This window comes from Idiotropiscis lumnitzeri, chromosome 1, assembly GCF_059441095.1.
Source record: "Idiotropiscis lumnitzeri isolate Australia: NSW breed Sydney's pygmy pipehorse chromosome 1, RoL_Ilum_1.0, whole genome shotgun sequence".
Classification (NCBI taxonomy): domain Eukaryota; kingdom Metazoa; phylum Chordata; class Actinopteri; order Syngnathiformes; family Syngnathidae; genus Idiotropiscis; species Idiotropiscis lumnitzeri.
The window spans coordinates 22,507,847-22,524,174 of NC_142391.1; the positions used below are offsets into that span (position 1 = coordinate 22,507,847).

At 42.6% G+C, this 16,328-nt stretch overlaps 1 protein-coding gene across 2 annotated transcripts; it reads left to right on the forward strand.

Moving 5' to 3' along the window:
* The first annotated feature begins 4,725 nt into the window (after nucleotides 1-4,725).
* LOC148343792 (protein yippee-like 1) lies at nucleotides 4,726-14,925 on the forward strand. Of its 2 annotated transcripts, none has more exons than XM_088289601.1 (5): nucleotides 4,726-4,980; nucleotides 7,899-8,180; nucleotides 9,068-9,111; nucleotides 9,892-10,000; nucleotides 10,903-14,925. In XM_088289601.1, the coding sequence occupies exons 2-5, from the start codon at nucleotides 8,064-8,066 to the stop codon at nucleotides 10,990-10,992; spliced, it is 360 nt and encodes a 119-aa protein (XP_088145727.1). In that variant the 5' UTR covers nucleotides 4,726-4,980; nucleotides 7,899-8,063; the 3' UTR covers nucleotides 10,993-14,925. The 2 variants fall into 2 exon arrangements, with proteins under 2 accessions (XP_088145727.1, XP_088145734.1); XM_088289608.1 differs by having other exon boundaries at nucleotides 10,906-14,925.
* Nucleotides 14,926-16,328: the final 1,403 nt, after the last annotated feature.

Genomic DNA, 16,328 nt, shown 5'->3' on the forward strand with positions numbered 1-16,328 from the left:
CAAACTCTCCATTGGAAATCATTGTACTTTCATTCCTTATGTCCAAAAACGGTGATCAATTGGCACTAAAATTGATGTGGACATCGCAACCTATGACCACTTCAACACATCAAAAGGATTAACGTCTGAGGTTGATTTATATGAGAATTAGGAACTGTGGAATTGAGCAGAGGTACATCGATGATGCTGTTAGGACGCAGCACACAGCTTCTTTGCTGGTCAGGGTGAGGATGCACGACATAAAAGAACCAGTCGGGACAGTTACAGAGAGTGAAGTGGGAATGAGTAGACATGCACATTTATTTGGATCAGCAATGGCTCTAGTTTTTCGACAAAACAAAAACACGCCGGTTTATTCTTTGGAACGCGACAGCTCCAGGCTATGTGTACACCACTCAATGTAGCGTTCCAGTGCGGCCACACTCGACTGTGGAGTCGGCCTCCTCGCTGGCACTTTTTGTCCGCTGAACATTGACGCTCTCGAAGCGGCCCCGTGACGCATACCTTTCAAGAAGACCACCTCCAGAGTTCATGGATGACTTTCTCCAAAATTGACGACTCGCGCCGCACCACAACGCTGGCAGCTTCATGAATTGGCTGCCAGCTGTGGTGGACGCGAGCGCGCACGAGTGGCAACAACTCGGCCTGTGTAAGTGGAGAATCGATCGGGACGGTATTTTTGATTTTGTGCTGATCACTTGGAGCACACGTTTGATGTCAATAAATCCAAAGTATTATGTGCAGAACACTTTTGTACTTTCACAGGTTGAAGTGGACAAGAGTCGTAATGTGCATTTGCAACTTGGTGGCAATTGGTCGCTATTTCAGAAAACGAACTGCCAAAGTGAGCAATATAACCTTACTTGCCTCCCTGCTGTGACATAGACGCTAAAACCAGAAAAATATAACAAGCCAAGCTCCAAAAGGGGGTGTGCCAATTTGTCAAAAATCTCATCACAAAAAGAAACTTAAATTGCGACCGAGCTTTCTAGTTGCGCATATTTTAGTTCAGATGTCATTTTTACCTGCAAAACCATTTTAAATGTGCCAATGTTGATGTCAATCAAGCGTTCCTTTAAACCCGCTGATTCGCCACTACAAATTGGCTCTGCGCTGCCATCTGATGGAGGGAAGTGGTAGCGCCACCTTTGATTTTAGAAAAAATCGTGATAATCGATTCTTAATTTTGATTAATTCATTGAATCTTAGCATATAAAACCCTGGTAGTTGAGTGAATCCTACATACTTGAAAATAAATAAATTTGGGGGATTCATTTTATTTTGTTTTTACAATAAATGGGCACTCACTTGTATAGCACTTTTCTACCTACGGTACAGGCCCCCTCATTATTAAAACACAAAACCTACATGTGTGGTATAAAATTAACTATACAAAACTGGAAAGCAAACAGTTGCCATTACGGTTATTTAAAATGTATATGTAAAAGTTTACAATTCAAAATAGAGTGTGTGGGAAGTTATTAAACCATTTCAAATTATCACTGTGATGCGTTGTAATCTTTGTTTGTATTACTCCCAGTAGACGGCGCTGTAGTTCCATTTCAAAAACAGCAGCATGTCACGTTCTTGCTTCCATTTTTTGTTACTTACTTGATAAATCAGCATTGTGATACTCGTGTCATGTAAAATAGGTTATTCGTCGAAAATTGATTATTTAATTCTAACGGCGCGATTGTGAAGGCCCCTGAGACAATTTATGTGATTGAAAGGGTGACACACAAACGATAAACTCTGATTAAAACGATGACGTATTTCTATTGGCAGCTTTTGTTTACTTGCGATGTAACCACGTGGTAGCGACGCAGCAACGCATGCGCAATGACGTCCCCTAACGTCGGGCACATGTCTTTCGTTGGAGGCGCGCGCAGTCGAACGCGCCTTTCCTTCTCTTTCTTGCCTTTGATTGGATGACTTTTTACAACCCCGCCCCATCATACAGCCAATTGGCCCGGCTGCAAATGTGCTCGTCGCCGATTGGACACTATTTGTAGCCGCGGTTTAGTAGCTAGGCTACTGCTGCCATCACTGTCCTCAACAGAAGTCGGAGATTGTCGTTTTGTCGTCTCAATTAGTACTCAGAACAAACGTTTTCGACTTTATTGGAGCACATACGAACACGGGATGAATCTGTGACGTTTGCCTGATGACAAGAAGGCAAAGAAACGTGTTGACATGTTTATTTAAAACACAGGAAGCAATTGTCAACAAAGGGTAGCTAAAGATAGCGTCCTTAACTACGTAAACATACACTTGATTTAAACTTCTACATCAAATAGGTTAGTTTAAGTGTCCTTTAAAGCGACTCGAAAACTATATTCCATTTGGTATCGAACAAAAGTTGATGTTTCCACATTACGAGTGGGTGATACAAAATTCCCCACGACACTTAAAGGCAGCACACGCATTAGAAAGCAAAGCTACTTTATTTGCACTTTTTCGCCAAGTTTTGCGCCTCAGCCTTTGCGTTACTTTAACTTCTTGTCGTTGTCACGATGCGCCTCATTGTTGTTTCTCTGAATTATTGATCTCCGAAGACCGAAGCAGATACCGAACGAGGCCCGCGGACTTCGTGGCAGCTCATGTCCGAGAGAGAGACGCCCTCGTCCCGCCTGACAAGCCGCCGCCCGCCCGCGAGGATCCACCGGACAACCGAGTATCATCCCACCGCCAGGCAACCTTAGAGGGACGCCCAGTCAGCCTAGACGGGCTGCTGCAGCCTGCATGGGACGGTAATCCTCCGCCCGGGCTCCCCTGGAGTCAGCGAGTGTTTTCGGGGTGAGTGATATGCTTTGGAGGACACGCTTGTTGGTTCATGAACGTCTCATTATGATTTCAACTCGTTATGTTCACGATGTCCTCGCAGTTTTGTTCAATAATTCATGCATGTTTTGATGAGGTGCGATCATTTAAAGGTGGTTAATACGACAGACAATCAAATGCTGCTCAAGGAGTCGGTTTGTTTTTGTCACATTTTATAAGCGATGTAGACCGATGCCGCGTTTGCGATGTTGAAGTGTGGCTCGTCCCTCTCGCCACTGCTGCTGTTTTCGTTGAAGTCAGCAAGCCAGCTGCATTATAAATATATATATATATATATATATATATATATATATATATATATATATATATATATATTATTGACGTCATCGACACTTACCAACCGAGCTCAGCTGTTTTTTGTTGTTTCATTCGAATCGGTTGCATAAAGTCCAAACCAATTCTGCACAATGAGACATTTAATAGACTGAGCCTTTCTAAAATTAACCCATTATGTGCGTGTGCGCGCGCGCGTATGACTTTAACGTGACCTCAGCCATCTCTCTGCTCATTTGAGTGATTAAATATGACAGCCTATCCTCTTTTTTTAATCAAAGGCGTTCATCTTTTCTTGCATTAATTTGTTTTGGAAAACAAATGACGAGCTTTGGTTTTAAACGAAGCCGCACGAGGTAGGAAAAACTAACATTAATCGTGCATGTTTTTTTTCCACGTGAAATTCATATTCTCGTCTTGTATTTATTTACACATCCGGGTACCTGCCTGTCAGCATTGCCTCCCCTCTCCCTTCTGCCTCACTTGGCGCGTTCAAATCACATGGGAAATAATCCTACCAGTAAACATGACGACCTGGAATGCTTGAAAATCTCACTCAGCGACTGAATTATATGAATAGAACCAAGCACACATCTAAAACTTCTACCCTTCTTGATCATTTTCACAGGAAACATGTTTTAGCTCTTATATTGACCATTTTTAGTCAGAACATGTTGAATAAATACATCCACCTGAAAGTAATTGACCCGGATGGTCCAAATTGTTTTATCAAAAATAATATATTCCGTTTTGGACGGGATGGTGAACGACTAGTTAACACGATGGCCTTACAGTGCAGAGGTCGTGGGTTCAATTCCGGCTCGGCCTTCCTTTGTGGGTTTCCTCTGGGTACTCCGGTTTCCTCCCACATTCCAAAAACATGCATGGCAGGTTGATTGGACACTCTAAATTGCCCCTAGGTATGAGTGTGAGTGGAGATAGTTGTTTGTCTGTCTGTGCCCAGCGATTGGCTGGCAACCAGTTCAGGGTGTCCCTCGCCTACTGCCTGAGGCCAGCTGGGATAGGCTCCAGCACCCCCCTCGACCCTTGTGAGAAGAAGCGGATGGATGGATGTTGAGTTTTTCCTCCTCCTCCGATAGCTGAGGCAAGTTACAGCGGAGACTATATTATTAGGATGGAAAGTTATATTATTTTGATGTCTTCATTCCTCTCAAGTCTCAATGTGAAGAAATATTGTACATCTCTCAATCTTGATGTGAAGAAATATTTTATCTATCTATCTATATATATATCTATCTATCTATCTATCTATCCATCCATCTATCTATCTATCTATCTATCTATCTATCTATCTATCACAAAAGACGAAGTTAATCTTACTAATAATAGCAATCTGGATAATCAGATTAAGAATAAAGGTGCACGTCCGTTATTTAAAACGGGTAATAATTAAATTATTACTATTAAATTAAAGTCAAAACGAGCTACATTTAACGTGAACGTGGTAACCGAGTATAGTGGCAAAAACGAAGCAGGATATGTCGTAAAAAAACAAACTTCAATGCGGAGTTTCCCATCTTTCCCAGGGTGACCTGAAGGCACCATGGCTACCGATTGGCCAGCGCGGCCGTTATTCACTTTCGCAGCGCCCTCCCGCGTGGGTGACGTTTTCGTGCCAAAGCTGGCAGCACAGTGCGAGACGCGCACAACAAAAGACAACAAAAGCTCGCGTGGGGCCCCCAAAATGCGAGCATTCGGTGGCACAACCGACATACTTTCACACATGGACTGCAATAGAACATGATGACTTTTACGAGGAGCTTGTGACGTCGACAGGGAGATATTTTTGCGTTCGTGTGTGTTTCCGTGCTCGACAGGCTGTTGTCCTTCTCAACTAACATTCAGGTGCGTGACAACACTGTTTTTAATCAATGTTTTTTCATTTAAGCATTTTTGTAAAATCCTTCAAGGAATACAAGAAAAATGTGTGCGCTGTCGTGGTGGCTTCATGGGTCAGAAGTCAAGTTGTGAAAAAGGACTACGCTGTTGATCCGAGCTGAGCTGTTGTCGAATAATTGAATCAAAAGAACCATTAAGTGCAAAATTTGGTCGACAACGCGCGAGTTTTGTTGGTAAAACTCTTTTTTTCGAGGGTCGAGGAGGCAGCGAGGCTTTTGTCTGCACTTCCCATGCGAGTGCGTTTCTTTGTTGTTACTTGAACTGCCCACTTCCTCTTTTCTTTCCCCTTTCTCACCTGTGCTACCAAACAAAAGAAGCGAAAGGGCCTTGAAAAAAGAATCAACAAGTATAAAACATTCGCATTGTTGTTTGGTGACTAAGTAGACGTCGACGCAACCTGAAATAAATGTTTTTTTGTTAGCACAATAACAGCAATTAAGTGTGACAATGTAATTAAACTTTTAAAAACTCAACAACTTAAGGAGGCTCAGTTCACTTCCCCCTGTGAGTTTATAAGCTGAAAGACGAAATAAAGGTCAAATTGAACAGTTTGTCGTACCGTAACAGCAATTTAACTGCGATACAATTTAATTAAACAACAACAATAAAAACTCGTGGTGGCTTCAGTTTCCCGAACCGTGCTGGGAAAAAGCGACGTCTGACACTTGCAGTTGACTTCCCCTTGTTCCGAGTGTTTTTTTCAATCATCTTTGCCACCAAACAAATTGGTGTTGTGATTTGTTGGGTAATTTGACGTCGACAACGTGATGAAAATGCGTCTCTCTTAGCACGCTGCTATTGTGCTTTGAACAAAACAATCAAATGTGCTTCGTGGTGGCTTCAGGTGCTGATGGGAAATAAAAGCGTGTTTACTTTAGCCAGTTTGAGCATTTCCCCCTTTTCTCCTCACCCGCGCTTTCCAGAACAAAACAGTGAGGCGACGAATAATTGCTAGGTTTAAAATGTTGACTTTGTCGTCTGGTTTCGACGTTAAGCGCGTTTTCAATGATTAGTTTGAGGAGCGCAAGACTCGTGCGTGGTCCCTTAAATAAAACCACAAAGGTGTTGTGTGGTTTCGCGATTCAAGATGGGTGAAAAATACGTCTGCCGCTATGTCAGCAAAACATCAGACGCGTTTTCAACACGAGTTTCGTGTCGATTGAGACGTCAAAAATGTTCCATGTATTTTTATTTGATTTGAGTTTAGTGCCATATTGTTGTTGCGAGTGGGGTTGCGCATGCGCAGTAGCCGTTGTAATCGCAGACGTTGAGCAGCAGTGCGCGAGGCTTAATTAAAGTGGGCTAATTAGATGAGAGGAGAGCTGTCTGACACACGTGCACACTAAACACGCACGTACACGGACCTTGATTGACCACTTTTGTGCGCGCGCGCGCGCGCCACGTCTACTTCCTCTTGAGCTCTTTGTTTGCTGTCTGGCTTTTTCTCTTCTTTGTAACTCGTTGCGACTTCACTGTTAACTTGCGTGTGTGTCTTGGGTTGTCACGCACAACGTCTTACTAAAAATGTACCATATAAAACAGCAACAGTTAGTATCTCTTATTATTTTGCCTGTACACACGGCGGAAAAAGCCCCCGCAGTCGTAATTTCGTCCATCATAAAGTTATTTTTAAAATAAATTAAACAAAGTTGAGACATCTACGACCATCTTTTGTCTGTAAAACATGTTTTCTCTTTTACACAAAAAGAGAAACCGCGCCCCCTACAGACTGCATAGCGCCTGTCAACAATAGGATGCCATAGTCCCGCCCCCATCGAGTTTGATTGACAGCAGGTCCGGCAAGGCCGACCAAGTAGCGGTTTGTTTTGCGACGTCATGTTTTTATATAGCCTAACAAAGAGGTCCACTTTGGTAATTTGTTTTTTTATCTTCACACGTCAATGTATTATAAATAAATATTGGAATAAATTGTCCAAACAGAATTAATGCAAGCATAAGAAGACAATTGACAATTCAACATATTGATCACAACAGATCATCCATACATTATCCGCTTCTCCTCATGGGGGGTCGCGGGTGTGCTGGAGCCTATCCCAGCCGTCTTCGGATAGTAGGCGGGGTACACCCCGAACTGGATGCCAGCCAATCGCAGGGCAAACAAAGACAAACAACCTTCCGCTCTCACACCTAGGGGCAAGTTAGTGTCCCATTAACCTACCATGCATGTTTTTGGACTGTGGGAGGAAAACGGAGTACCCAGAGAAAACCCACAGAGGCACAGGGATAACATGCAAACTCCACACAGAAAGGCCGGAGCCAGGATCAAACCCTGCACCTCTGAACTGTGAGGCGGACATACTAACCAGTCGTCCACTGTGCCGCCCGAACAAAAGATAAATTCCTGAATTTCTCACAATTGCAAATTACCCAAGCTCTAAATTTGGACAATCGTTCCTGGTATCCAATCACACTCAATCATCAGTAGTTGAACTTCCCAGAGCCTTTAAAATCACCCGAGCAGTGTCTGCATTTAGCCCTGTAGACAAAAGTCCTTGCATTCCAAACTCACAAGGAGAAGTGGCAATAAAACAGGCCAAACTAGATTTCACCAGAACTAAATGTAGGAGATAGTTCTTTGCAGTCCAAACCCAACAAGAGGAGAAGCGGCAGTAAAACAGGCCAAAAACCAAAGACTCTAAAGTCCTTCTAAGTTTCTAGACACTCTCGGTTCTCAGTTCTTGTAGTTCTTGAAACTGGGTAAGCCACGTTTCTGTGATGTGAACGTGTCATTTACGATCTCACTCAGCCACTCGGCGTGTTTTGCGATGTCGTGGTGCTTTACGGAGACATGACAAAGTAGCTGAAGTGGTCACACGCTGCTTGGTCTCCTCCCGCGGGGGCAGGTGCGATTTCCTGGCGCGGCGTCGGCGTGGAGCTGCCACGCGCCCGAGCCCACCGGCACCACGACGGCCCTGGCTTGCATCCTCCGGTGTCTGTTCTGCCAGCAAGTCCAGCGGAGCTGCAACCCGTCCGGACCGGACGCCGGCGAGGAGCTGCGGCCCTCGGACATGGTCAAGATGACCAAGTCCAAGACCTTCCAGGCCTACCTGCCCAGCTGCCACCGCACCTACAGCTGCATACACTGCAGAGCGCACCTGGCCAACCATGACGAGCTCATCTCCAAGGTAATCCGTGTCTCTTGCAAATTAGGGCTTTAAGACGCCTGCATTCTAGTAAATTGTGGAGGGTTCACCAGGTTTAGTGTTAGAAGGGATGTGGTTCCAAATTAGGGTTTCAAATCTGCATTTTCTAGCCAGGATTCGGGTTTTGGAGCCAGTTAGGGTTTTAAACAAAAATGTGGACAAGTGTTAAGGTTTCAAATTGGGGTTTTGAGCCAGCGTTGGGGTTTCAAGCCAAAGTTGGGGTTTTGAGGTCAGGGTTCAGGCCAAAGTGAGAGTTTCAATTTCAAGACAAATTTAGCGTTTCAAGACTGAGTTAAACAACGGTTTCAAACCAGGGTTCTGGTATCAAATATTTGGGTTTTGGAGGCATGATTAGGCTTTAAAAAAAAAGATTTTAAGGCACTGTTGGGGTCTCAAATTAGGGTTTTAAGAGAAGTTTAGGGCATGCAATTGTGGTTTCAAACAACGCTTAGTATTTTGTTTCAGTCTTTTGTGATGATTTCCAGCACGGGTTTGGGTTTTCAAATCCAAGGTTAGGGCTTCAAATTGGGTTTAGGCTTCCAAATTGTTTTTTTTTTCTTATCCTGGGTCAGGTTGTCAATTTTGGATTAGGGTTTCAAGAAAGATTTGGTATTAGCAATGACGGTTTCTTTTCAAATCAGGGTTAGGATTTGAAAGTAGGGCGTCAATGGTGGAACGGGTTGTTTTTGTGTTGTGTTGTGATGACAGATGGGAGGCGTCGAAGCGCATTTTTGTGTCCGCGTTTTGTTTGCACGTCACAACAAATCACGTCACAAGCTCATCTCAATCGGACCAACCGGGAAAACGGGCCCGGGCGGACCGACGAGTACACGGGCGGACTTAACGTGAACCTCTTTTGTCTCTTTCAGTCATTTCAGGGCAGCCAAGGAAGAGCGTATCTCTTCAACTCCGTGTAAGTCTCACATGCACGTCCAACGCCACCTCGTTTGCCAAAAAAATAAAATAAAATTAAAACGCAGAAACATGAGTTTATCCTCAACGTCTCAGGAAGTCGTTTATGAAGGGTCACAGAAGCTGCAATTATGGCGTAAAGTTGCCATTTTAGGCTAATGTCGCACATTTCTAGTCATCGTCGAGCATTTTCGAAAATTTGACGAACATGTCTGTCCGGAATGGACCCCCAAAAAAGTATCAGGAAGCCAGGTTTGGAAATACACGAGAGGGTGGCCATTTTGGATCATTGCAGCCGTTTTAATCTTTTTTTTATGATACTTCATTGTCAGATTACTAGGTTTTATTTTTAGTTTTTTAATTCAGCACACAAATCAAGTTCTACACATTTGGTCTATCGTGACTAGGCCCAAAAAAAGGTCCCAAGAGGCCATGCCAAAATACACACGAAGACGACCATGTTAGACAAATTTCCTCAAAGGTCCTTCAGGTTACTATTTTTATTTCAACTCAGCCCCTAAGGCCAGTTTTACTTGGCAACATAAAATTTGCTGATCAGGAATAGATGCACAAAAACATCTTTTTTTCTCAAAACGTAATGCCCAAAAGACAGACAAACTTTGTTTCACTTAGCAACATGAAATTTGGTAACCTGTCCACCATGCGTAGACACGCACACGCACACACAAAGCCATGCCTTATATAGGAAGTGTTACACCTGTACTTTCCGTTTTGAGCGTTTGTCCGTACTGCTCGATTGACTTACTGTGTGGCGGCGCAGGGTGAACGTGGGCTGCGGTCCGGCCGAGGAGCGGGTTCTCCTCACGGGTCTTCACGCCGTGGCCGACATCTACTGTGAAAACTGCAAAACTACCCTGGGCTGGAAATATGTGAGTTGTCACGCATACTTTTTGCATGGGACACTTTTTGTTATTTCTACTTTGGGCGCAATTATTTATTTATTTATTTTCTTCCCCAATTTATTTCCATAATGACACCCGACAACAACACAAGACAAAGATGATGACATTCAACCCCCCCAAAAAGTAAAATCGGCTGATTTTGTGATGTTTAACAAATACAAAAGGAAAAAAGTAATGTAAAGCAATTTCAAAATGAAAAAAAAAATGACAAGTAATGTAAAGCAATTTCAAAAAAATAAATAATTCAAAAACATTTTATTTATGTATTTGTTCAATTGTCCAATTAATCGGTTGTCAGAATTTTAGCTTCAAGATGTGGTTTCAAGTTCGGGATTCAAACCAATGGTTGGGTTGAGAATTGAAGTTTCAAATTATGCTTTTCAGACAGGTTTAAGGTTTCAAGTTTGGGTTTTTGGACAGAATTGGGGTTTTAAAAAAGTGAGGAGATTCTTTAGTAATTAAAAAAAAAAATTACTACTCTGTAAATTAAGAAAAACTCGTGTGTCTGAGGTAACAGCGTCCATGTTTTTCATATTCCTTGATATAAACAAGAAAACTTGCTAGTGTGGCTAAATAAACATTAGCATTTGTGTGTTTTTAAATTCCTTATTTAAAAAAGTCTTGCTATTGTCCAAGCAAAAATGAGCATCCGTGTGTTTTTAAATACCTTGCAAAACATTAAAAACGCAATAGTGTGGCTAGGCTAATGTCCGCGTTCATGCTTTTTTTCCCAAGTTACTTGTGAAAAAGGAAAAGTCGCTAATGTGGCTAAGCTAACAATAGCCTCCGTGTGTTTGAAATTCCATGTAAAACAAGAAGCAAACAAGAAAAATAGGTTACAGTGGCTAAGCTAAGCTAATGTGTTTCAGGAGCACGCCTTTGAGAGCAGCCAGAAGTACAAAGAAGGAAAGTTCATCATCGAGCTGGCTCACATGATCAAAGACAACGGATGGGAGTGACTTTCGAGCTCTTGGACGCTCGCTTGTTTAACTGCGACCGCAAAAATGCACCCCCTTTGCCCCAGAGACACCCCCGCCCCCTTTCATGGTCTTGTGACATCATCACACCACAGGAGGCAACCCCGCTTTAAAGCAACTCATCGCATCATCGTGGCGACCGCTCACAGGTCAATGATGGACCACTTTACGTTAGCCGCAAAGCGGTTAGCATCTTCTTGCTGTTTTGTTTTTTAATTTTCACGTGACGCGTTGCTGGCGTGGACGCCGTTTTGAGAAAAATATGTAGCAGTGCCGAAGGAGCTGGCGTGTTAGCGAGCTGGCAGGTTAGCAATTTAGTACATCGGCGAGCTTGCAAAATACTGAGCTAGCAAGTTGACGAGCTAGCGCGCTAACGTTACGATTTTATTAGTGATATTTACCCCCATATTGGTTCTTCTTTGGTGTTTTCTTACCCGGGTTTCAAATCATGTTACAAAAAAAACCATCAACAGCAGTATTTATACACCATAAATCTATGAAATTATGAATATATTAATATTTAAATAGGCATATATATGAAGAAAGTAGTAGGTAGTTTGGTGAATTTGAGAGTGGCTGGTCCCATTTGATCAACTGATTGCAGTTCCATAGAAAGTTATATAGTGCGTAGATGTCATACCTGCATTATAAATTTATCAAAATATTTATATTATATACACAGTCAATGTCTATAGCCGTCATGCACACGCGTGTATTTGAATATGATGTGTGTGTGTATTTTGCACTTTGTGGAGGCTTCTGCTTCACTTCAGCTTGGAGGTCAAACTACAACCACGCTAACGTTACGTTGGCGACATTTTTTCGGTTTTTATGGTTTCTGTGATTGACACATTCAACAAACGTTTTCATTTTAGATCTGATGTGGCAGATATTCATGACATTTTCTTGTTTAATTTTTTGGGACGACCTAATTTTTTTTCATGACTGATGACCAACATTTAAGATTTCCAAATTCCAATGAGGAGATTTTCTGCTCAAGTAATTATGGACAGTTGTAAAACGAAAGTTGCGAAGTTTGTGTGATGGACGGCACTCTTTTCCCGTTTAATTTTTTCCTGCTTTCTTTAACGACCGTCACGACATTTTCTCGTTTGACTTCTCCGACCGACACCTTGGTCATTTTCTAACACATTTTTTTACATTTTAATTCCATAACTGAGACAGTTTAATTCTTGTGATTAAAAAATACATTTTCCTGTGATAGTTCGAAAAAAAAATCTTTTAATCCTGATGATGAAGTACAGTTAAAGTATTTTGTTATGTGATGATAACTGTTGCGATGTTTTCACGTTTGAGTTTTCTGTGTTATCTTGCAACGTTTTCTGTCGTGACGGACTGTTCCATAGTTGACGGCTTTCAAGTGTTTTCAGTCTCTTTTGCGATGATTGACAGTTACGACATTTGCTTGTTTTATTTATGCTATGAGTGGTAGGTCATTTTATCGTTTTACTGGTGTGATCGACAATCGTTTTTTTGTGATCGGTAGTTGCTACATTTTCTTTTTTTTTCTGTGATGACAGTAGATAGATACTTTGTTTTATTCATTTTTTAAATGTAATGGACAATTCTGACTTTTTTATTACTAGTAATGGAGAGTTAAATTTATTTGTTTTTGGGACATTTCTGACTTTTCCTCATTCCAGTACTGTATTGCTGGCCAGACATTTATGACAGATTCCTTGTTAAGTGCACTTTACAATCTCAAGTTTTGATCGCCTTTGGCCTCCAAGCTGCAACCGATCATACGCCTTTGCAAAACAAAACACGTGTGTTGTGCAGTGCATAACCCCGCCCCCCCCGTTGAGTAAAAAGGAAAAGAACGCCGCATGTACTTGTGCACATTTGGCAAGATGAGAAAAAGTGATTGATTACTTTGCCGGCGAAGGTCAGTCTGATTACGCCGCTCGTTTTCCTCAAATCCTCATAATTTGTGTTTAGCATTAGCGACTCTACTTGAATGACAAAGCGCAGAGAAATTGTCCTCCCCACAATCCCCGCTTTTATTTGTACATAAAGCAACATCATATTTAAGCTTTTTATACGTATATTTCTACCGGCTTTTTTCTGTTATGGCCCCAACTTGAAGCACTTTGGCGTGTGTGTGCATGTGTGCGCGCGCGCGCGAAGCTAGGCCACTTTTGTTTGCTTAGCCTGTTAGCTTAGCTCGTTTATTTAGTGCTGTTTGGACGTGAGGGGCGAGCTGGAATCTCCCGTCATCATTTCGCCCCACCAGCCATTTTGGAGGTCCTTAAGTTTTTTTTTTGTGCGTTTTTTTTAAAGCTGCACACTTGATTGTATTTCCTGTTATTTATTAGCATCCTTTTGGCCTTAGCGGTTTTGTTCCCAAATCAGGGCTGCTTGCTGAATCATTAAAAAAAACAAAAAAAAAGCTTTCTTAGACAGAAGCGTTTGTTTTTTCACCCTGGCATCTCAGTTCAGCTTTCCAAACTGTCAACGGTGCGTTCAAGTGCTCGCGTAAAATTGGGAACTTTCTCATGGCCTCACTGTTTTGTGACTTGAGATTTTCATTTTGTTGTAATCATTTCAACGATGACGTTCCCGTTGAGTTCCAGGTGTGCACTGAGTCAAAATGGTGCATTGAAGTACTCATGTAAAGTCTGGAAATGTCACACTTGAGAAGCTTCCTTTTGTTTTTGTTTTATCATTTTTTTTTGCAGCTTTCCAATCAACAATGTAAAGTTGGGAACTATCACGGATGTTTACCCCAGCAACTGATAACCACCCCGCCCCCCAAAAAAGCTTCACTAGCAAGCAAAGTGTTTGTCTACGCATGTGGCGTCTCCCCCCCAACTCACCACAGTGCAATCAAGCTGCTTGTGTCAGAAACTTTCACAACTTGGATGTTTACACCTGTGACTGGCTGGACCGGCAAAACGTTTGTTTTGTTAACCCCACTTGATTTACCCTTGCCGTTTGACTTACCCTCGCCACCTGAGCAGCGGCGCTTCATTCAAGCGCTCTCATAAAAGTGGGAAACATCAACATCTTGTTTTGAATCTTCTGTATCTTTAGCCCTACCCGCCTGAAAAAACGTATAATGGATGACCTTGTCACCCCCAACAAACCGCAGCTTTCCAAACCACCAACAGTGGTTTTGAGTGCTTGTGTAACGTTTTAAAAACTTGATGTCCTATAATTATCATTGCCCAAAAATCAAACAAGTCATGGATGGGAGGTGCATTTTATTCACCCTGGCGCGGACCGTCCAATGGTGCGTTCACGTGTTGGCGCTACTTTCTTCTCATTAAGGGTGGATCGTTAATTTTTTTCAGTCACGTCATGCATTTACAATTTGTACTATTTGTTGATATATTGGCTTAGAAGGCGCCAACTGTTACAATCAGCTTGTTTGGATTTTATATTATGTTGTGTTGCGGGAGGAGCGTTAGTTTATTTCATCCGGGCAGCCCGACCAAAAAAAAAAAAAAACGAATTCCACTTTGTCTTGCTTCGAAGGACCTCCATCTTGGCGGCGACCATTGATGTCAACCAAAAAAAAAAAAAACTTGTCCAATAGCAAAATCCCAAAATGTGTGGAATGTTTATTTTAACAGCAGCAGTAAGAAGGGGGGGCGGGCAAAAAATGTGTTGTGCTGCTGCCAACTTGTTTACTTGTCGGATGTCACGTGACAGCGGTGTGCACCGTTAGCGTGTCGTTGAATTGAGGTGGGCGGCGTGTTGTGGTTCCCGACTGACTCTTCTGCTGGTTCTGTTCTTGTTTGTGCCTGTTCTCTTGCGTTTCTTCTTGGGATTGTTCTGACGCTGCTTCTGATTTGCTTTGCATTCTGCCTCAGTCGACTGATGATGTCACGCGTCGTCTCTTTTCACTCGTGTAAACTATCTGATACCACAATAAATTTTCAATGCTACTCACTTGCTGACCTCAAGATTTCTTCTCTCAAATTGAAAAATTTAAAACTTTTTTTAAAAGAATTTCCAAGAAATGCTGCTTCGGCAAATACTTTGAAAAAAAATCCCCCGACAGAAATATTGTCTTTTAGGGTTTCAAATTAGGGTTGATGTTTACAATTAGGGTGTCAAACTAGTATTAGGGTTTTAAAGAAGGGTTTATCATTAAAACTAGGGTTAAGAATTCAAAATGCAAGTTTAAACTTGGGTTAGGGTTTCAAATTAAGGTTAGTGTTTGCAATTAGGGTTTCAGAGTAAGGTTATGGTTTCAAAGTTGGGTTTCAAATGACGGTTAAGGTTTGCAATTAGGGTTTAAAAAAATATCTCAAATTAGGGCTACGGTTTCCAAGTAGAGTTTTAAAGTAGGATTAGGCTTTCAAAGTAGGAGTTTAGACTCGAGTTAGTGTTTCAAAGTAGGGTTTCAAAGAAGGCTTATGGCTTCAAACTAGGGTTAGGGTTTCAAAGTAGCATTTCAAATTAGGGGTAGAGTTTCTTATCAAGACTTCAAGCTAGGGTTAGGGTTTCCAGTCACAGTTCTTACACTTGGGTTAGGCTTTCTAAAAAGGGGTAGGGTTTCAAATCAGGGTTTAGATTTAGATTAGGCTTTCAAAATAAGGTTTAGGGAATTAAGTTACGAAAGGAAAATTACGTGAAAAACACTTCCATGTTCCAGGGCGGCATGGTGGACGACTGGTTAGCATGTCCGCTTCAAAGTGCAGAGGTGCAGGGTTTGATTCCAAAAACATGGTAGGTTGATTGGACACTGTGGATTTCCCCTAGGTGTGTTTGTGAGCGTGAATGGTTGTTTGTCTTTGTGTGGCTTGTGATTGGCTGGCGACCTGTTCAGGGTGGACCTCGCCTACTGACTGAAGACAGCTGGGTTGGGCTCCAACACGCCCACGACCCTTGTGAGGGAAAAACGACTTCAGATAATGGATGGATGGACTTCCATGCGTGTGAGTTATCTTGATGTTGTCACCCAGCCTAATTCCCTTGCATTGATGCTGTTACTATGACGACGGGATTGTCCCCATCAGGTCCCCACAACCGCCTTCGCAGTCATCCCAGTAAACATCCAGTAAACCCCCTCTGACCACTCCAAATGATGCTGCTGCTATTTCGGGATGGATGTGACGTCATCATTGGGAAGGGCGGATGGTGGTGAGTCACAGCTGTAGGCAGGCGGGGGGGAGGGGGGGGGGATTCAGCGGGGGTAGTTCTGTACACTTGGGTGCCGCAGTATTGACTCCCAACCCAACACACAAGCGGCGGTCATATTGTTTTGATTCTCTCAGCGGTGACGTCACATGTCACGCCACATTCACACATAGGCAGTCGTCACTCCGCATCCACCGTCGACGTGGCAA